At 42.9% G+C, this 22736-nt stretch overlaps 1 protein-coding gene across 1 annotated transcript in view; it reads left to right on the forward strand.

Moving 5' to 3' along the window:
• LOC126236630 (heparan-sulfate 6-O-sulfotransferase 2) overlaps positions 1 to 22736 on the forward strand; it is a 43948-nt gene that overhangs the window by 12401 nt on the left and 8811 nt on the right. Inside the window, exon 3 of the mRNA XM_049946078.1 lies at positions 22561 to 22708. Within this exon, the coding sequence (XP_049802035.1) occupies positions 22561 to 22708 (148 nt within the window). The remainder of the gene's footprint in view (positions 1 to 22560; positions 22709 to 22736) is intronic.

Below are 22736 nucleotides of genomic sequence, written 5' to 3' on the forward strand. Positions count from 1 at the left end.
CCCATAGCCTTGAGATGATTTGAAATGGCTTGCTGTGTCACCCTCACTAATCATGCCAATTCGTCTTGAGTTTGACGCGATATGATGCAGACACAAATCGACTAATGTTTGAATGAGGTTATGTTGACCGAGGTCCAAGCTAACTGCCTGACATCTGCAATCTGTTTCTTTCGACCGCTACTTACTGTTGTCACCACCTATCGGCAAATGGCAGAAGCAAAGTTGTACACCTTGTATTATGCTAAGTTCATTCCCTAGGCCACACACATTTGGCAGCCTCTTAACTAGCCTCGCCGAACGGGTTTTAGTCTTGTCTGGTCTGCTGACTGTCGAGGGACTATTAAGTCTATGAAACAGAGTTTTTGCTCTGCTCTTTGTCTGGCTTCTGTTACACAAGGTGTACCTTTAACACTGGCTTGTGACACATTCCAGTATGGCATTGGTGTGTACCTGTCACATCAGAACTCAGATGGCACTGAGCAGCATATCACGTATGCATCAAAGACACTTTCTGCAGTACAATGTAATTATTCACAGGTGGAAATTGAGGCACTGGCTATCATTTTCAGAATTAAAAAGTCTTACAATTTCTTGTATGGGGCAAAGTTACTGCTCATCACTGACCACAAGATGCTGGTTCCCTTAGTCGGCCTTCTTTTCAAGTTAGCAGATAGGAGTGCCCAACCAATTGCAGGGTGGGGTGCTCCTCCTGAGTAGTTATTGTTATGACATTCAATACCAACCCATTGACCAGCATGCAAATGCAGATGCTCTGTTTGAGTCTCAGTGGGACTGGATCCGGAGTTTGACTGGTAGGAATCTCTCGTTTTCACCTAGGACAATGCCCTTCAGCAGACTTTGCTAGATTTTACTTTGATGATGTGGGAGATCACTGACCCGCTTTTTCAGGTGGTATGAACAGAGTGCACTCTTTCAGGAGCAGATTTCATGTGCTCTACATTTTTTCTCCTACATGATCGACTCAGTGTTGTCCAGGGGATCCTCATGCTTGTCACGGAGGAGTAAAGCAGATGATGGATTGTCTCAACAGCATTGCATCCTCACCTACTCCAGCTGCTGTGTGCATAGCACTGGGGCATGCCTCATATCAAGGTTTAAGAAGTCATGTCTACTGGCAGGCAATCCGTTGGGGTATTTAACATCTTGTGTGGGCTGGTGTGGCCTGTGCACGAAACCAGACTGTGCAGCTGCATCAGTTTTCTCCTTGTCCAGTCTGGGAGCACCCTTGGGGCAGAGTGCACATCAACTTTGTGGGCCTTTTTGTGGGAAGCACGTGACCATCGGTGGTCGACGCTTTGTCAAATTTGCCATAGGTCACCAAGCTCTCGTCCACTGTGCCAACAGCAACTATTCGAGTGTTGTTGGTCATCTTTGTTATTGACAGGCCTCCCAGACCCTCATGTCTGATAACCGTCAGAAATTTGTGTTGCGTGAGATTTAAGATCTTTGCATTCACAGTGGTATCCAGTATCTGACTACTGCCCGTTTCGCCTGGCTTATAACTCATAGGTAGAGTGCTTTGTGCGTATGTTGAAGTTACAAATTAAAATGTCCATGTGTGCCATGCACTGAGACAATGCTCTGTCGAATTTCTTGGCTACATACTGGACAATGCCGGTTAGCCGGTGTAGTCCAGCAGAATGGTTGCATGGGGGCCAGCTGTGGGATTTCAGATTTGATGCACTCTGAGTCCCATGCCCCTGACAGTCGTAGCCAGCTGTATTTTCCTCATGGGGTTGTTGTTTGGTTGCAGTCTTTTGACCAATGGCAAGGGTGGTGCTGGTGTAATGTTGGGCTACAAAGGTTGACAGTTGTTTGTGGCAGATGTCAGTCAGAAATATCTTTAGCAGTCACGGCATTGACCCGGTGGGAGACTCACAGTTGTGGCAGCATGCTCATGCTTGCTGCCCCAAATCAGAGCACTTTCCCCTCTAAGGTGCTTTCATTGGCAACACATTATCACATTGCTAAAGGGAAGATAGCTTTCAGCGGTTACTGAGGGCTGAGAAAAAGGCGATATATTTTTAGCATTGAAACTGAAATCATGTAGTATTATTTGTGCTTCGACCCTAAGAAGAATCTCTGGAGGGCAGGAGACATTCTTTTTGAGGAACACTGTTGAGAAAATTTAGAGAACCAGCATTTGAAGCTGACTGCAGAACAATTGTACTGTTGCCAACAGATATTTTGCATAAGGACCACAAAGATAAGATACGAGAAATTCGGGCCCATGTGGAGGCACATAGATAGTCATTTTTCCCTTGCTCTGTTGGTGTGTGGAATAAAAAAGGCAATGGCTAGTAGTGGTACAGCATACCCTCCATGATGGACCATATGATAACTTATGGTGTATGTGTGTATGTAGATGTAGATCACATTGTAAGTTCCACAGCTCTGGAGATGCTCACATTGGTCGAGTGAAATGTAAAAATAAAGAAAAAGTTACATGCGATTTGTGGCTGCACTAGTTTTAATTAGCTTTCTCTAACTATAAATGTTATAAAAGTAGATTTCTCCTTTCCTCAACCTATCATGTAAGAGAAATAATAGTCAGTATTGCTTCTTGTTTTCCTACATTTCTCCAGAGTCCAAACTGATCTTGCCCGAGGTTGCCTCCTACCATTTTTTCCATTCTTCTGTAAAAAAGTCTGGCAGTATTTGGCAACCATGACTTATTAAATGCATAGTTCAGTGATATTTACACATTTCAGCACCTGCTTTCCTGGAGTTGGAAGTATTACATTCTTCTTGAAGTCTTAGAGTCTTTTGCCTGTCTTGTACCTGATGCACACCAGGTGGAAAAGTTCTGTTACAACTGGCTCTCCCAAGCAGCTCTGATGGGTTGCTGTCTACTCTAGTAGCCTTGATTCGACTTAGTCTTTCAATCCTCTGTCAAATTCTTGTTGCAGTATCATATCTCCCATCTCATCTTCATCTACTTCCTCTTCCCTGTCAATAATACTGACTTCAAGTTCATTACCTTTCTATAGCCCCTCTATATATTCATTCCACCTTTTGCTTGCTGCATTTTTATATTTTCTCCTTTCATCATTTTAAATCTCTTGTGATATCCAAGGATTTCTTCCAGGTCTTGTCTTATTACGTATTTGACCCTCTGCTGCCTTCATTATTTCATCTCTCAAAGCTATCCATTTGTTGTCTTTATTCCTGTCCTCATTTTTCAATTATTTGTTGCTTAATGCTACTCCTGGAACTCTCAACTAACTCTGATTATTTCAAAATATCCAGCTCCAATTTCAGAGTTTCCTTTTCAGAAAATCTCCAGTTTTATTATACAGTTCATAAGTAATGAATTGTGGTCAGGCCACATCTGCCCCTGTAAATGTCCTACAGCTTAAAATCTGGCTCCAAAATCTCTCTCTTACCATTATATAATCAGTCTGAAACTTTCCAGTGTCTCTTCCATGTATACAGCCTTCTTTCATGGTTCTTAAACCAAACGTTAGCGATGGTTAAATTACACTTTGTGCAAAATTCTACCAGGCGGCTTCCTCTTTCGTTCCTTTCTCCTGTTCGATATTTTTCCCTCTTCCTCTTCCTATTATCTAATTCCAGTTCCCCACTACAATTAAATTTTCATCTCCTTAACCATCAGAATAATTTACAATGTAGGAAAAGATAGTTTGCTGCTTACTGTAAAGATAACATACTAAGTTGCAGACAGGCACAATAAAAACACACTTTCACAAAAGCTTTGGGCCTCAGCCTTTATCAGAAAAAGAGAAACACACACCATTCATTCACACAAGCAAGCACTTGCACACACATGACCGCCAAATCTGGCAGCTCAGATCATTCTGATGTTGGTGGTTATGTGTGTGTGATGGGTGCTTACTTGTACCCAGAGGTGGCAGCCATGTGTGTGAGGTGTGCTTGTTTGTGTGAAAGAATGGGGTGTGTGTCTCTTTTTCCGATCTAGACTGAGGCTGAAAGCTTATGTGTAAGTGTCTTTTAATTGTGCGTGTTCGCAACTTAGTGTGTTATCTTTACAGTAAGTAGCAGTGTGTCTTTTCCTACAGTGTTGATATTCCTACCTGGAGTTACCATTCCTTTACCTGAATAATTTCTTTCATCTCATCATTCATTCTTTCAATCTCTTCATCATCTGGAATGCGGGGTGGCATAATTTGTGCTACTGTGGTGGATGTTGGCTTCGTGTCTATCTTGGCTACAATAATTCATTCACTATGTGGTTCATAGTAGTTCACCCGCGATCCTATTTTCTTATTCATTGTTAGACCTACTACTGCATTACCCATATTATATTTGTAGTTATAACCATGTACGCACCTGATCAGAAGTCCTGTTCATCCTGCCATCAAACTTCACAAATTCCCACTATACCTAAAATCAATCTATCCACTTCCCTAAAATTCTCCAATCTACCTATCTGGTTAAGGGCTCTAGCATTCCACACCCTGACCCATAGAATACCAGTTTTGTTTTTCCTGGTGATATCATCCTCCTGAGTAGTTCTCACCTGAAGATTTGAAAGGGGCACTATTTTTACCCCTGGAATATTGTACCCAAGAGGATGCCACCATCATTTAACCTTACAGTAATACTGCGTGTCCTCGGTAAGAGTAATGGCTGTAGTTCCCCCTTGCTTTCAGCCATTGACAGTACCAGCACAGCAACGCCATGTTGATTGATGTTAAAGGCCAGATCAGTCAATCATCCAGGCTGTTGCCCCTGATACTACAAAAAAGGCTGCTGCCCCTCTTCAGGAACCACACATTTGCCCTTCTGCCTTGTTGTAGGCAACTTAAGTGCCAGGTGGGCACTGTGTCAACAGTAGCATAGCTCCTGGCAGGGTCACCCAAGCTGGGCATGCCACAATGGAGGGGCCTGATTTATACTTAGGGAAGGGAGGGCTGGGTTTGGGTAAAGTAACCCTGGGTTTCCTGAGCTGTGCTTTGGCCAATGCTGTCAGATGTCTTCTACTGTAAACTCGGAGCATACTTCAGGGACCATTGTTAGCCATGGCGGTGTAATTTTGCGTATTTTTTTCCTAGAATGGGGCCGTTGGCTTCAACATCTGGACTGCGAGCACATGTATAAAAAATACCTTCAACCTCAAGTCGTGATGTGTACTGGAGAGGTGAGTGGCTATTGAGGTAAAACAGTCTTTAGAGGGTAACCTCTGGGGCACCTGTCACCTCCCAATTGTATAAGGCTTTCTCAGGCATGTGGGTCTGTTTGGTCGACATTTGTTTCTGTGGCAGCTCGTGGGATCCCTATGGAGTGACCTCAGTTCACATCTGCTTCAGATGGGATTTGTGTGCCATCAGGTAGTACACCTAACAAAGAGAGCTTGGCTGGTTCGTGTGCTGGGGTAATAGTCTCAGAGTTATAGTTATAGGGCATTAGTCTGCCATAATGCTTTCATCAAAATCAAGAGAGGCAATGGAACCTTTTAGAAAGTCTCCCCTTTCTATATTCACAAGAGGTAGAGAGTATTGCTGGGTGGTGAAAAAGTGTTTAATGGCTTTGTGATTGAATCCTCTAATTTAAACTGCCATGTCAAACCAAGTATTGAGCTTCTGGGATGCAAGGCCTGAGGTGACTATCCTGTTGTGGCTGAGTTGTATGTCATCCTTAACTTCTGTAAAGTTATGGTTGCCTGGTCCGATATAATGGAGATGGACCATGAGGAGTTACCTGATGAATGGGAAATATGAGGGCTATTCAGAAAGTAGGGAAATTTTGACATTAAAAAAACCTAAGTACAAGAAATACATTTTATTATATACATCTGAAAGAGCGACTGACATACTACTTTTCCACATAGTCACCAAACACATTGAGGCACTTATCATAGTGGTGGACAAGATTTGAAATACCTTCGCCGTAAAATTCTGCCACCTGAGACTTCAGCCAGTGAGACATGCCCACCTGGAGTTCCGCGTCGTCATCAAAGCGCTGTGTTGCAAGCCAGTTCTTCATCTTAGGAAACAAGTGGAAGTCGCTTGGTGCAAGATCGGGGCTGTAGGGTGGATGAGGGAAAATTTCCCATTTTAATGAGTTAAGGAGTTCTTTAGTGGGGTTTGCCATGTGAGGTCGGGCAGTGTCATGCCAAAACAAAATTTTGGACGTCAGCTATCTTTGACGTTTGTTTTGAACTGCTCTTCTAAACCTGCACAAAGTTTGGTAGTACTAGGCAGAATTTATGGTTGCTCCACGTTCGAGAAAATCAAGTAGAACCACACCTTGCCTATCCAAAAACACCCAAGTCTCATCAGCAGTTATGATTCGATCCAGTAATGAATCACCATGTTTGTGGTAGGCCTCCAGAAATGTCAATTGTGCCCCCATTCACTGTTCTTTATCGTGCTCTGTAAGCATTTTGGGCACCCATCGTGCACAAAATTTGTGGTAGCCTAGCTTTTGAGTGACAATTTCAAACAACAAAGTCCGTGAAACTTGTGGAAAAGAAAGCGAAAGCTCTGTTATTGTGAAGCGACGGTTTTCACGAATAGATTCATCAACTTTAGCGACAAGATTGTCAGTCACAATGCTCAGGTGTCGACACTTCTCTTCATCACGAACGTTGGTTCAGCCATTTTTAAACCAAATGCACCATTTCCGGATGGGACATTCACTCGTTACGTTCTTTCCATACACTTTGCACAGTTCACGGTAAATTTTTATAGGTTTTAGGTTATTTGCCAACAAAAACCGTATCACAGACCCTACCTCACAACTGGTGGGATTTTCAATTGCTGCGCACATTTCAAATTTGAATAAAAAAAAAAAAAAAAAAAAAAAAAAAAAAAAAAAAAAAACGACACACAGAGATGTTTCCGCTGTCACAGATGGTTGCCGACCATGCACATACCAAAATATACGCAATCGGTGCACTCCTAGTGGCATCAGATGGAAACATTTCCTACTTTCTGAATAGCCCCACGTATGAGTGTCACAAAAGAGCGAAATTATTTGAGGAGAATCAGTGGCACGTTGAAGAAAACCGAATATTTATTTTAGTTTTCAACACTTTGGAATTCCCTGAACATATTCTTGCAGACCAAATCCAGACATATTCTTGGAGGCAAAATCTGCCATAAGGTTCGACCATTTCCTCCCAACCCAATGTGGTGTTTCAAATATCATACCACTACAGCATGTAACGGAAGAGCTATATGTGGCAGTTGTGGAGGCTTAGTTCACGAATCAGGTGAGTTTTGTACACTTCCTCTGAAATGTATAAATTGCTCCAGGGATCACCCAGTATGGAGCAGAAATTGTGGGGTTTGTAATGAGAAAAGGAAAATTCAGGAGCTGAAAGTTACAAAATGTGTATCCTGTGGTGTAGTTAAAAAAAGCTTTCAAAGCTGTGCAACCTTCAGTGTTTGGTACTCCTTTTTGCACTAGCCCCTTAAGAAGCCAGTCACTAAGTGTGATGCCTCCACACGTACCCAGACCACAGATTGAGTTCCCAGTAAATGCACTTGTCTGTGTACCTTGGGGGCAAAAGCTACACTTGAAACCGAAATCCCTTGGAAGCCATCAACAGTGTACTTGTAACCTCAGTCACATACTTCTGCATACCATCAGAAGCCTTCGAAGTCATCCTCTTTATCTATGCAACCAACTCTCCTAACTAGTAAGGAAAAATGTCACACCAAAAGTCATTCAGAATTGAAGAAAGTCACAGCTAAAACATCATATTGATGAGCACTCTTCCTTCCCAGTGGTGACTTTTTTGTTGAGGATATTGATATCCACTTGGAGGAAATGAAGAGCTGGGCATCAGATGCTCCCCCCAACCTCTTTGGTAAAACACCATAGATGAGAGCAAAGGACAAGGACAGCCATTGTTCATGAAAGGCTCCCACAGTGATATCCATATTGCAGTGGAACTTAAATGGATACCAGTCGCTTTGGGGAGAGTTACAACTCTTGTTAGTGGAGAGTCAGTGAGAGAAAATCCCCGACAGTTGCAGTGAACTTAGTGTAGCTGCTTCACACATCTGCTTCAGTCAGTCACACAATGTGATTTTGTGTTTGTCTCTGTGGCAACAACTCAGTGTGCCCCCTGTGGGTTCGGGGGTAAGAATAGGCTCATGGTATTCCTGCCTGTTGTAAGAGGCGACTAAAAGGGGTCTCAAATGTTTCGGCCTATATGTGATGGTTCCCTCTCGGGTTTGACGTCAATCTTTCCAAATTCTTCCAAAGAGTGAGCCAATTGGGGAAGGGTGCCTTACATGTTGCATTTTGTCCATCGTGCATTGAGACCTCTAGCCAGCTTTATCATTGTCGCATTGCTGTCCCACTCGTTCTCCATGTCTTGGGCGAGGATACGTTCCTTGGTGCAATTTCCACTATGCACTGTGCAGTGTTTTTTGCGGAGACGATGACCCTGGACTTCCTTGCACCTAATGTCCAGCACGGTAGCCAGTCCGTTGTGGTGGGGCCGCCATGTACCCTGTTAGTTGTAGCCTCCTGACAACACAGAGATTGCTCTACTGATGCCTGCGCCGTTAACTCCCCACGTATGCCAAGGATAAGATGCCCATCTCCCTGGGGCATCGGGACTCCCGGCAATGGTCCTCCTGCCGGGTGGCCATTGCTGTGGCTGGATGGTGCCCATGGGGAGGGCCCTTGGTCGGAGTAGGTGGCATTAGGGTGGATGACACGCAAAGAAGTGTGGCACATCTTCTCTTGCTGGTGGCCAGCCACCAGCAGTCTCTAAGCATTTGAGAGCTCACTTCAAAGCTAACATGTATGACCCCAAATCGTTCCCCTCCCTGGCCAAACCATGGGAGGAATGTAAGGCTATGAATGACAGTGAAACGTATTCGTGCCGGTATCTCGTCTGTACTAGAGCTGATGGGGAATCCTTTGTGTCCGTGAAGCCTCAGTACTTTGTAGAGCATTTAGAGGACAAGTTCGGGGAGGTGGAGGGCTTGTCCAAAATGCGGTCTGGGTCAGTCTTGATAAAAACAGCATCCTCAGCCCAGTCACGGGCCTTGCTCACTTGTAAGAAGCTGGGGGATGTTTCAATTACTATCACGCCCCATAAAAGCTTGAGTATGGTCCAGGGCATCATTTTCCACAGGGATCTTCTTTTACGGTCCGATGGCAAGCTGCACGCCAACTTAGAGCGACGAGGTGTCCATTTCGTACGGCGCGTCCACCGGGGGTCCGAGGGATCATCAAGTTACCACCAGAGCCTTCATCTTGGCCTTCGATGGTGACACATTACCTGAGAAGGTCAAGGTGATAGTCTACAGCTGTGATGTCAAGCCATATATCCCTCCCCCAATGCGGCTTCAAGTGTTGGAAGTTTGGCCATGTCTTCCCGCTGTGCTTCCAGCCTCATATGTTGCGATTTTGGTCATCCATCCCATCCTGATACTCCATGTGCCCCACCTCCCATGTGTGTCAACTGCAGAGAGCACCATCCCCCTTGCTCGCCAGACTGTAAGATTCTCCAGAAAGAAAGAAAAATAATGGAATACAAGACCCTGGACCGACTGACCTACACTGAGGCCTAAGCAGAAATTTGAACGGCTTTATCCCGTGCACATGATGTCATCTTATGCCGCCACTGTCACTCCTGCTACAGTTCCATCAGCTGCACACATACAGTCAGCTCTCAGAGTCGAAGGACCACACCTGCCCCCTTGATGGTGCAGGGCACTTCCCTCCCTGTTGCTCCCTCACCACCTACCTTGGGAGCAGCACCCCCTCAACCACCAGGGACACCGGTCCCCACTTCTAAGTTGGAGACGCATAAGTCTTCTTCGGCTTCTCTCGCTAGGAAGGGATCCCTTGGGTCACACCCTTCCCAGGTTCCTACCAGCAGCACAGCAGACACCCAACAGTGGCTGAAGAAGCCACAGGTTGCTGGCCGTCGAGCTTTGCGATCCTCTTCAGTCCCGGAGACTGACTCCAAGAAGCCCTCCCAGCAAGGGCAACCAAGGGAACAGTGCGCGAAAGCGAAATTGAAGACCCCTAAGACCCGGTACCTGCAGTGGCACCCACTCCACCACTACCTACAAGCTCTGCATCTGAGGATAACGTGGAGATTCTTGCGTCCACTGAGGACCTTGATCTTGCCAGTCCCTCGGACATGATGGATGTCGCTCCTGTCGGTACTCAATCGGTGGCACCAGGTGATCCAGCAGTGTAATTTGCCTCCTCAGTCCCTTTCCGCCTATCTTGGCCATGGACAATGTCATCGTCCAGTGGAACTGCAGCGGTTTTTTCCACCATCTTGCTGAGCTCCGACAACTTCTCAGCCTTCACCCTTTCCTCTGCATTGCTCTTCAAGAAACTAGGTTTCCGGTGATGCGAACCCCCACCCTCTGTGGCTATCGGGGTTATTATAGGAACTGGGTAGCTTACGAAAGGGTATCTGGTGGCGTCTGCATCTACGTCCTTCACTTCATTCACAGCGAGTCTGTCCCTCTACAACACCTTTAGAGGCTGTCGCTGTTCGGGTGTGGATGCCTCAGGCTGTTACTGTCTGCAGTCTGTATCTTCCACCGGATGGTGATGTCCCGCGGCATGTCCTGGCTGCACTGATAGCCCAATTGCCGCCACCTTTTCTGTTACTGGGCGACTTCAATGCCCATAACCCTCTGTGGGGTGGATCAGTGGCAACAGGCCGAGGCAGCAACGTTGAGCATGTATTGGCACAGCTTGACCTTTCCATTTAAATGATGGTGCCTTCACACATTTCAGTGTGGCACATGGCACGTACTCAGCCATCGACCTTTCGATCTGCAACCCTAGCCTCTTACCGTCTGTCCAATGGAGTGTGCACGACGACTTGTGCGGTAGTGACCACTTTCCGATCTTTCTATCACTGCCACAGCGTCACTCCTCTGGGTGCCCGTGGAGATGGGCTATGAATAAGGATGACTGGGACTTGTTCTCCTCCATTGCCACTATTGAGCCTCTTTCCAATGACGCCATTGATGCGGTGGTTCACTCAGTCACCACCGGAATCATTACTGCCGCAGAATCTGCCATTCCCTGTTCTTCTGGATCCCCTCGGTGGAGGACTGTGCCTTGGTGGTCGCCTGGGGTCACTGAGGCGATTAAAGATCTCGGGCGGGCGCTCCAGCGTCACAAGCGGCATCCCTCATTGGAATACTTCATCACCTTTAAACAGCCCCATGCACGGGCCCACCGCATCATTTGCCAACACAAGCAGGAGTGCTGGGAAAGGTATGTCTCCACCATTGGCCTCCGTACCTCTCCATCGCAGGTTTGGACCAAGATTAGGCGACTCTATGGCTATAGGACCCCCGTCAGCGTCCCTGTGCTTTCACTGAATGGAGCAGTCTGTACTGCATCCGACACCATTGCATACCACTTAGCAGAGCATTTTGCTCAGAGTTCTGCTTCTGCGAACTATCCACTGGCCTTCAGCTCCCTGAGAGCGGTTGGAACGTCGGAGCATTTCATTTCACACGCGCCACCCTGAATCGTACAATGTTCCATTCAGCGAGTGGGAATTCCAAAGTGCCCTAGCTGCTTGCCCTGATACGGCTCCCGGGCCAGATTGCATCGACTGTCAGATGCTCAAACGCCTCTCGGTGGACTGCCAGCGGTGCTTCCTAGACCTTTACAACTGTACCTGGGTTGAGGGTGAGTTCCCATCGCAATGGCAGGAAAGCATCGGAATCCCCGTTCTGAAACCTGACAAGAACCCACTGAAGGTGAACAGCTACTGCCCCATTAGCCACACCAACGTTCTTTGCAATTTACTCGAACGCATGGTGAGCCAGCGGTTGAGTTGGCTCCTTGTGTCTCGGGACCTCCTGGCTCTGTCCCAGGGCGGTTTTCTACAAGGACGCTCCACCATAGACAACTTGACGTACCTGGAGTCTGCCATTTGGTCAGCCTTTTCCCGGTGACAACACCTGATCGCCGTCTTTTTCGATCTCATGAAGGCCTATGATACTACTTGGCGACACCACATTCTCACTACTCTGCATGAGTGGGGTCTGTGGGGACCACTCCCGATTTTTATACAGAACGTTTTATCCTACCGCACTTTCTGAGTTTGCGATGGTTCTTCCCATAGCGCACCCTATCCACAAGAGAATGGGGTCCCTCAGGGCTCTGTCCTGAGCATCCCACTCTTTCTAATTGCCATCAATGGTCTTGCGCTTGCAGTAGGATCGTCAGTCTCTCCCCTCCTCTATGCTGATGATTTTTGTATTTCTTTCTGCTCCTCTTCTACTGTTGTAGCTGAACCCCGACTGCAGGGAGCTATACGGAAGGTGCAGTCATGGGCCCTCAATCACAGCTTCCGTTTTTCGGCCACCAAAACTTGTGTGATGCACTTCTGTCGCTGTCGATGACCAGCTACTAGACATAGTGGAGACTTACCGCTTCCTGGGACTGGTCTTCGATGCCCGCTTAAGTTGGCTTCCCCATATTCGTCAGCTTAAAGACAAGTGCTGGCGGCATCTCAATCTACTTCGACGCCTGAGCCACACCGACTGGGGTGCCGATTGTTGTACACTGCTGTGGCTGTACCAAGCCGTTGTACAGTCCCGTGTTGATTACAGAAGCATGGTGTATGGTTCAGCCACCCCTTCTGTACTGCATCTACTAGACCCTGTCCACCACTGTGGAGTTTGCCTCGCTACAGGAGCCTTTCGATCTAGCCCCGTGAACAGCCTCCTTGTAGAAGCGGGCATTCCTCCATTGCAGCTCTGGCGGCAACCATTGCTCGCAAACTATACCGCACACATCCATAGTTCACCTCGCCACCCAAATTACCATCTTTTTTTCCCTAAAATGGTGGTCCATCTCCTCTGCAACAGCGGCCCAGAATTGGGAATTCCTTCGCTGTCCATGTCCGGTCACTTCTTCATGACCTTGACACTTCCCCCCTACCACCTTTCCTGCAGACTCATTTCCGTACCCCTCAATGGTCAATACCTCAGCCGCAGCTTCGGTTGGACCTATTGCTTGGTCCCTAAGGCTCAGTCCCACCTAAGGTGCTCCGCCAGAATTTCCTCTCTGTTCTTGGCGAGTTTGGGGGCTCAGACATCATCTACACTGATTGCTCACTGGTCGACGGTCTTGTTGGCTTTGCTTATGCTCATGTTGACCATACAGAACAACGCTCCTTGCTGGTTGGCTGCAGCATATTCACTGCAGAGCTGGTTGCTATCTATTGCGCTCTTGAACATATCCGCTCCTACTCTGGTGAGTCCTACATCATTTGTAGTGACTCCTTAAGCAGCCTACAAGCCCTCGACCAGTGCTTCCCTAGGCATCCTTTGGTATTGTTAATCCAGGAGTCTCTTTATGCCCTCTACAGGAGTGGACACTCAGTGACCTTCATTTGGACCCCATGCCATGTTGGGATACCGGGCAATGAACATGTTGACCGTCTGGCCAAACAGGCCACCAGTAAACCATCTCTGGACATTGGCCTCCAAGAGACCAATTTGCGAGCAGTCTTCCGCCACAAAGTTTTCGCGATTTGTGACTCGGAATGGCGCAACTTGACCACACCAAACAAACTCCGTGCTATCAAGGAGACGACGAATGTGTGGTGGTCATCCATGCGAGCCACTCGCAGGGAATCAGTTGTCCTTTGTCGGCGCCTCATTGGCCACACCCAGATGATGCCCAGCTATTTACTGCGCCATGAGGACCTGTCTCTATGTCACTACGGGTCAGCTTTGACAGTGGTCCACATTTTGTTGGCCTGCCCCCTTTTAATTGTGCTCAGGCAGATGTTTGCATTGCCTGATACACTCCCTGCCCTTTTAACAGATGACACTGCCATGGCAGGCTTAGTTTTGTGTTTAATTCGGGCAGGGGTCTTTTATCACGATTTTAGACCGGGTTTTTTAGTGTGTTTCTAGGTGGTTGGCTTTTCCTTTTTTGTCTCTATGGTTGGCCAACCACTGGCACACTCTGTGTGATTTTAATTCCTTTTGTCTGGTCTCCGTCTGAGTCTTTCTTGTCCTGTGTCGTCTCTTGTCATCTCCATTGTTCATTTTTATACTTTGTGGGTGTTTGAAGTTTTTGGAAAAAGGGACTGATGGCCCTAGCAGTCTGGTCCCTTCGATCCCACAAACCAACCAACCAACTAACAACTCAGTGTTGTTGCAGCTGTATAAATGACTATCATTTTGACCTGCAGCCAGTTTCGTTTCACAGTTGAAAGCTGACAACAGCACTGCCAGCTGTCAAGGATCGGCCCTCACAGACTGTCGTACAGACACTTTAAAATTGTGACCAAATATTGATCGTATAAATAAATAATATATTCTTTGTCTATTTATGCACATTACATTACATTTAAATATATTCAAGGACAGCTGTCGATCCTTGCAGTAGATGTTTGTCATCTATAAGTATCTGCATTTTGCAACAGTTTGACCTCACTGTTCTGTACAGCATCATGTGTGAACAGCTTCATAGGGATACAGATGCTGTATGTCAGGCCATTACTTGTATCGTGAATAGTAAGCGCCCCATCACATTACCTCAAGTTAAGCACTTCACTACTTCCACTTCTGATGGTGCTTACTGATTTCTGTTTGCTAGGCAGTCTTCAGTTCAGTTGCGTACCTATTCAGAAATTTTGCATTCATGTAATTTCCCCCACCCCCCTAGATAATGGTGTGGAAATGTGTCAGATACTTCCTGAAAGTCAAGAAACATGCTGTCAGCTTTATTTCCACAATCTGACATCTGCTGGATGTCATGAATTAGCATAACAAGTTGCGTTTACAAGGATAGGTGATTGCAGAAACCATTTTGATTCCTCCTGAGTAGTTTTACAGTCTCCAGAAAAAGTCATCATATGTGAGCATAAAGTATGTTCCATAATTCTACCACATATTGATAAGTAGTGAGATAAGTCTATTGTTCTGTGCGATGTCCTGTGACTTTCCTTACAGACTGAGAACAACATGCATCTTTCTTCCAGTCACACTTTGTCATAATTGTAGCTTTTCCATAAACTGTTGTTAGAGAAGGGGGGCCAGTAATTCTGTTTATTATTTCTAGTATCTTTTAGCACCCTAATGGGTACTGTAACCTTCCTTACATTGAGCAATGTTTGGTGTCATCGTGATCAAAGAGCAACTAGATTAATTTGTTACCTTTGTTGGTTTTACAGCAAGCTAAAGCTTTTAGCATTTTCTCTACAACTTTGCAGAGAGAATCTTGCTTTCAAATTTATTGAAAGTTTTTGACATACCAATACTTACACTTTTTTAACAGTATTCAACTTTTGTTTCTCAGCTATAAGGATTTGATTTCATTTGAATCTGCTGCAGCTCTCTTCTGCTTTCAAAGTAACTTCCTAACATTGTTTTGAACCATGGTGGGACCCTTCCCACTCCTCGTTATCTGTCATCCCCACATTAATCTCGTCAGAGTTGAATGTTTCCTTCTAACTGCTCAGACATAATTTCACCTCTTTTAACTTTTTGTTCAACACTAGTGATCAGTTGAGCTGTAATAGCCTTCTGGTTACTGATTCTATATTCACTGAATAGAAAAGTTCAGGCCTGTTTATTGCCAGCCGGGTGGTTGTGTTTCATGATTGGGTTTTCTCACCCATTGCTAAAAGTAATTTTTAGAAAAAGCTTTATGTGTAGTGTCAAAGATAGTTTGCGCCACCAGCTCTTCTACAATTTTTGTTTGAAGCATTCCACCACTTGGACACTTGCTGTGAGCAATTGATAAAAACATCCATCTTTGCTGCTTTTCTTCACTGTGACACACACATTCTGACACTGCATTTAAATCATTAGACACAGTATATGTTTTCTGTAACATTAAATAAACCAGCAGATGACATAGTAATAGTTGCTGACACTAACAGTGAATAATTTGTCAAACATATTGGGTGGTTGACAATTGTGCGCTAATTCAAATAAGTCCAACAACATGGTACTTATGAAAGAAAAATGATAAGCATCAGTACATAATAACATTGAGAGAAAAAAATTAAGCTAGGAAACACGTTCTGTTACTTAGCTCCTATTATTAATTCTTTACGGATGACAACAGCTGCTCTGTAGGGATTAGAAGAACAATAGCTTTGGCTAAACGAGCATTTGCAAACAAGAAACAGCTTGTAACAAAATCTTAAGCAGTGAGAAAAGGAAGGATTTTGTGAAACATACATCTGGACTATGTTGCTGTATGATTGAAAACCTGGACTTTCTTGGAGGAGGATGTAAGATCTCTGGAAGTGATGGAAATATGGTTATGGAAGGGGGAGGCTGAAACCAGTTGGACAGAAAGGAGGACATACGAGACAATATTAAAAGGAATACCTGCATATAGAAATCAACTCAAAGCAATTACTTTGGGCACATTCTAAGGCATACAAGATATTATCAAAAAAAATTGTTTTTCATATAGATTCTTTATTTATTCATCAACATCAACTTTGTCCCCTTCAGATATAATTCACTTGTGCCAGCACTTTTTCCAATTTTGAAAGCACTTCTGGAACTCAGTTTTCATTATGGTGTTCAGCTCCTGTAGCAATTCTATTTTTATCTCACAAATGGAGGAAAAACGAAGATCCTTTCATGGTTCTCTTCAGCCTTTGGAATAGAAAGGAGGCGGCCATGTCCAGCGAATACAGTGGTTGAGATAACTTAAAGTTGAGCATTATTGTGATGTAATTTCCAAGAGTGGTTTTCCCACAGTTCTATTTTTTCAGTCTTGGTTCTTCAGCCAGTTTGTGTTGAGCTGATTGTGCCTTTGTTTTGATGTCATACCCATATACCCATGTTTTTCACCTGTTATAAATTCCTTTAAAAGTTCTGGATCATTTTTGACTTCATTCAACAATTTCAGGACAAACTTTGCGGCTACATATTTCACACCCAAAACATCTGAAAAAATTGCTTGGCATGAGCCAAATGATATGCCAACATCATCAGCAACCTATGTGATGGTAATTAGGTGATTTTCCAGAACTGTTTTCTGTACTTCTTCCACATTGTCGTCAGTAGTTCATATGCTAGGGCATCCACAGAGATTGTTGTCTTCAGTGTCTTCTCGACCATCCTTGAAACATTTATACCACTGATAAACTCTTGTCTTACTCATAGTAGATCTGTCAAAAGCCAGGTGCTGCACTTTATTCCACTTTTCAAGCAAAATATAATTCACATTCTCTGATCCATCTTTTTCAAAAGTAAAAATTTGACTAGCTCTTGAAAACATAGCTTTTTTGACCATCAGCAATAAACTAAATATTCAAATCAGCTGAAAATGCAAGCATACATTAGTAAGATGTGTGCCAACAAGATAAAAAAATTGAAAATCAGATACATAAACCCTGCAAAATTTTAAAAAAATCCTGTTACTTTTTTATTACACATTGTAACAGCTTCTTTAAAAACATTTTTGAGGGCAAGATTATTTTTTAAAAAAAGGAAGAGGAAAGCCAAGAAAGTTTGTTATGGAAGAAGTGGTACTGAGCATGGGATACTGAAAGTATGAACAGATGAAGAGAAATACAGACAAAATGAGTGAACTGTGGCAGCAATAAGATGCTAATCTTTAGTAAATGGTGATGAAGAAATATATTGGTACCAATGGAATCCAACCTATCCTTGTTGTATATGTTCTGTTCCGACTTTGATGTTTGACTACTAGTTATTTCCATTTACTGCCAATTTTCGGTTCTAAGTTTTATGTACCTATTATCATTTGTGAGTCTAATTCTGGGATCTTACCGAGATTGTTTCTGCAGCTGACTATTATTAGCTGTAAATTTTCTTTTTATAATTTTAAATTGGGTGTGTTCTATTCCATAAGAATTACAGGTGACCTGTTCGTGGCTCTGTGTTGTACTACATCTAACTGCTCAGTCAGTATACAGAATTGTTTCTCTAACCAAAGATATCCTAATGTGTGTGCAACATGTACTATGCTACCTGTTAAAAAGTAATTATGAACGTCAGAGTTGAAATTAAAATGAATATGTGCTTCCCAAACCAAGCGTAGGGGTTAACACACTGGACTCGCATTTGCGAGGATGATGGTTCAAATCCGTACCTGGCCTTCCAAATTTAGTTTTGCCATGACTTCCATAAACTGCTCCAGGCAAATGGTAGGATGGTTCCCGTGAAAGTGTATAGCCAATTTCCTTCATTGTCCTTGGGACAGCCTGAGCTTATGCTCTTTCTCTAATGATATCGATTCAATGAGATGCTGAACTCTAATCTTCCTTCATTCCTTGCTTTTTAGTAAGACTCTTTGTCTTTCTGAATTTTCAAAACCAATATAATAGTGACCAAAGTCAAACTTGTTTCCCTTTTATTTTATTTCTTCTGTTACTGCAGCTAGGCTTTTAACATTTTCAACAGTAAAATTTCCCTTTGATTGTAATGAATTGGTATTTTCTTATCTTCTGACTTGTACAAAATAAAATGATTCTTCTGTTTCCAGATATTGTTGAACTTTCATTAAATATATGGAAGTATAAACATCTAGTTCGAGTAGTAGCTAAGGTCATACTAAACTAAAAGTTTTACAGTATTTTCATTCAATTTCTTTCCATTCTGTTTTTCATTCTATTTTGTCTTTCATGTTCAGTTAAGTATATAGGGATGCAGTGCTTTGTGGTCCTCCTCGGTATTCTGTACAGCATTGGTAGCTCCATGCAGCACCTGCTGTGACTTACCGGATTTCTGCTGTTGAACTCCATGTGCTGCACACCATTCAAGGAGTAACTCTAGCAAAAAATGAAAATACATACAAGTATTTGAACATATATAGGATATCATCTACATAACAGCTTTTTGTATGTCCTTCCTTGCGATTGGAGATCTGGGGGACTTTGGCCGTTCACTTGTGTAAGAAAATGAAACATCTACAGCCACCCTTAAGATGTCATTTACTGTGTGTGGCTGTCAGATCCATTAGTGGCCAACAGTTATAACTGGCTTTCACAGACTTTCTGTAATTATGATGTTGCCTCTCCAACCACCAACTATTACTTGACTGACTGGAGAAACATTTAAACTAGAATGTCCAGTTTTGAATGTTTCTCCATTTAATTGATAATTAATTGTTGGCGGGACAACATCGTGGTTACAGGAAGGCTGCGAAAACCAGTTATAGATATTGACCACTGATGCATCATGTATACAGATGGTGTTATCCTCCTCAACATCAGCTAAGGCCTGAAGATGGTGCACTGAAGCACTGAAATTGGAGAGCCATACAATAAATGACATCATAAGGACAGCTGTAGGTGTTTCATTTTCTTACATAACAGCTTTTTTGACTGCTCTTGTGCTATTTAATTATTATTAAAGTTATAATAAAGTTTGTGGTTAGCAAGCTTGCTCATTTGTATGTGTTACGGGTACATAAATTTTCATACCTCTAGTACTTACAAGAAACTTTCCAAATTTAATTCAGCCGAATTCTGTACCATCACACTGAGGAAAACTGATTCCATAGCAACCTACTAAGTGGGACCATATAATTCTCCAGCAAATATTTGCGGGTGCAGAAATTTGCACCTGAGATTTCGTGGAACCGAAGGAGCCTCAAGTTTAAGCCACCCACCCAGCAAAGGGCCACAGACAGTCGTAAAGATGATTCATAAAACACAGAGTGTGTTTTCACCTTGTGAGCAAATCTGAAAGTCTCCAGTGCTTCAACTAGCTGGTTAAAGCAGCTGAAATGGTCCCTAAAACCTGGTTACTGGTATCAGTGGTGCCAACATGAGCCAAATTTGTTACTGGCTGTCTCTTCTCCACATCTTAAGCAAGTTTGCCAGCAAGCATACTGAATCTACATTGGGCTTACTTCCCAGCATAATTGTTATTTTCCTAATGGACTCCATTACCCACTTGATACTGGAGTTGCCATTAATGAGTAACTGCTCCTGTGCAAGTTCAGATCTGACAGGAAGATTGGCCATATTCTCAGTATGTGAGAAAGCCCTTGCTGGCTCATTTGTTCTTTCAGCCATCAGTAATACAATATATTTGTTGTTAAGACTCATAGGAACAACCATACAGCCAAAATCTACAATAAAATGTCCAGCTGTTTGTGTACTGGCCAGTTCCTCCTGCTTTTGCAAACAAGCAGCATATTTCATTATTTTATAGAATCAGTTAAGAAGGTGAAAGCATTAGTAAAACTTTATGAGCTGATAACAGAAGAAGTGAGACATTGTTACTTTTACCATAGCTGAAGCTGGCTGGTGTACTCTGCTCCACTAAGATAGATGTGCAGCCTTCATGCTCATGAAATACTCAAATAATTAAGGAGAGTGAAATGTACTACTGAATACAGTTAAAAAAAGAAATCACTGCTATTCATTTCCACTCAAAAACACATAATAAAGTGACTGAGTAAACACTCCATTAACTAACTACTGCAGCAACTGACTGTTCACTGCTGGCACACTACACTTTACTTTTTTTCTTTCCTATCCTTTAGATCTCGTGGCACACTAAACTTTACTTTTTTGTCTTTCATATCCTTTAGATCTACTGATTGGTAGGACATGTTCTGAGGCATCAAGGGATCACCAATTTAGTATTGGAGGGCAGTGTGGAGGGTAAAAATCGTAGAGGGAGACCAAGGGATCAATACACTAAGCAGATTCAGAAGGATGTAGGTTACAGTAGGTACTGGGAGATGAAGAAGCTTGCACAGGATAGAGTTATGGGGAGCTGCATCAAACCAGTCTCAGGAATGAAGACCACAACAACAACAACATCCTTTAGATCTCGTGGCACACTAAACTTTACTTTTTTGTCTTTCATATCCTTTAGATCTACTGATTGACGTAATTTCTAATTGCTCATTGCCAGAAATCTGTAAATCCAGTCATCTGCAAGTAGATTTACCCTTTTATTGTCTGCTCATTCTTGAAACCCACTGGGATTTCTTGAACCCTTACTTGCAATTCAGATGTCCCATTATCTGCTGTTGCTGTTAAGTTCTTTGTTAACCCACCATACTATGCTCAATTGTTTATCCAGTTTTCGAACTTCACCCTTGTTCAAGATTCCACTATCCTGATACAAGACTCTTCTGTCTTAATCATGATTATTCTGTCAAATTAATTTGACTGTGCTTCTTTATTTTTCCCAAGACTGTTAAAAGTCCAGGAACATGCACAACAATCAATCTATTGTCTATGGAACTACATGACTCAACTTCCATGTACAGTGTTGCTCCATATTCTAAATTTTCCAAAGTGCCATTATTTTGATATTCTGCAAGTGCATGTTCAGAACTTCTCGAACAGTTGTTCACAGATCCTGTACCTGGTCTATACTACTAGAAATGTGACACAGCTAATTTAGTCCGAAATCTGGTGAAAGAAAATAAATCTATTAACACTGATTGAATGGCTTGTATTAAGACAATAAAGCAGCCCTGAGTCACCACCGCTACATGTATTTTAATAGCTACTCTTCTAGTTATATTTTTGAACTACATACTTGTATATCCAATGAAACCTACTGTAAATACAGTCTACTTTTGAAAGAGCACTCATAATTAATTTGACCTACCATGAGCTGCAGTGATTACCAGCTCATCAGTTATGTAAAGTGCTGATGAGCAGATGAACCCTGTATTATTTTCGTACTATATTAGTCCTACGACTGTGTCGGTCTATGATTAATAATTGCGCTTCTGCTTTGTGAACAACTCACTTGAAAACATTAAAATACAAAAAGCTGACCCAAATTGAATAAATAAGTTAAAACAATTTGGAAATAATTTGACATGGCTTGAAACACACTAACTACATCCAGTCATCCAACACTATATTTTAACCAGTGCTTAACTACACAAGTGAAGTACAATCATTCACGTATATGTATCAGCAGTTACACACATTCAAACATGTGTAACTATAGACATAATGCAATTCATTACTTTGACAATGAGAGTATTCAGCCACAACAGTGTATTGTGACTTTTCACATAGATTCAGAAAATTACTTGAATTTAGTTGTGGTAGCAGTTAAAGGTTTAACAACTCAACACAGAGAAACATAATTGTGATTTATGGCTAATAAAAAGTATTCTGCATATTACTAACAAAATTTCAATGTATAGTGAAAAAAATGTTGGAAGGGAATGCTGCTTGTACAGCAGTAGATACACCAGCCGCTAACAAATGTTGACTCCATAGATATAAGCATTTGCTTGACATGAGTGGTCATTAACATATAGTATATAAATTATTTGTCAAAAAAAAAGTTCCTGATTAAAAGTTGTGTTGTGTGTCTTATGCACAAGCTGGAATTTTGCCATTGTTGGCCCAGTATTTTACACAATTCACTAAATTATGATAAAGACTACTTGTAAAAAGGCCCTGATTATTTTATTATAAGAACAAATTTTGTGGGATATAGACAGCATGCAAACTTTCAGGTAGTTTTTTTTTTTTATGTGCATTTCCCTTGTGTGTAAAATGGAAAAGATATTACAAGCTATAAACACCACCTGATTTTCAGTTGTAAAGGAATAATTTATTGTCAGTTTCTTAATGTTTTTATACTTTTTTGGCAGACAAACACGCATGCTTGCTGACTTGGCTTTGGTGGGTTGCTACAATATGAGTTATATGTCTCCAGTTGAGCGTGATCGTGTAATGTTGGCAAGTGCAAAGAAGAATCTAGCATCTATGGCTTTTTTTGGATTAACTGAATATCAAAAGGTACAGTTGAAGGATGCAATTCTACCTC

Source organism: Schistocerca nitens, chromosome 2, assembly GCF_023898315.1.
Source record: "Schistocerca nitens isolate TAMUIC-IGC-003100 chromosome 2, iqSchNite1.1, whole genome shotgun sequence".
In the NCBI taxonomy this organism is placed as follows: domain Eukaryota; kingdom Metazoa; phylum Arthropoda; class Insecta; order Orthoptera; family Acrididae; genus Schistocerca; species Schistocerca nitens.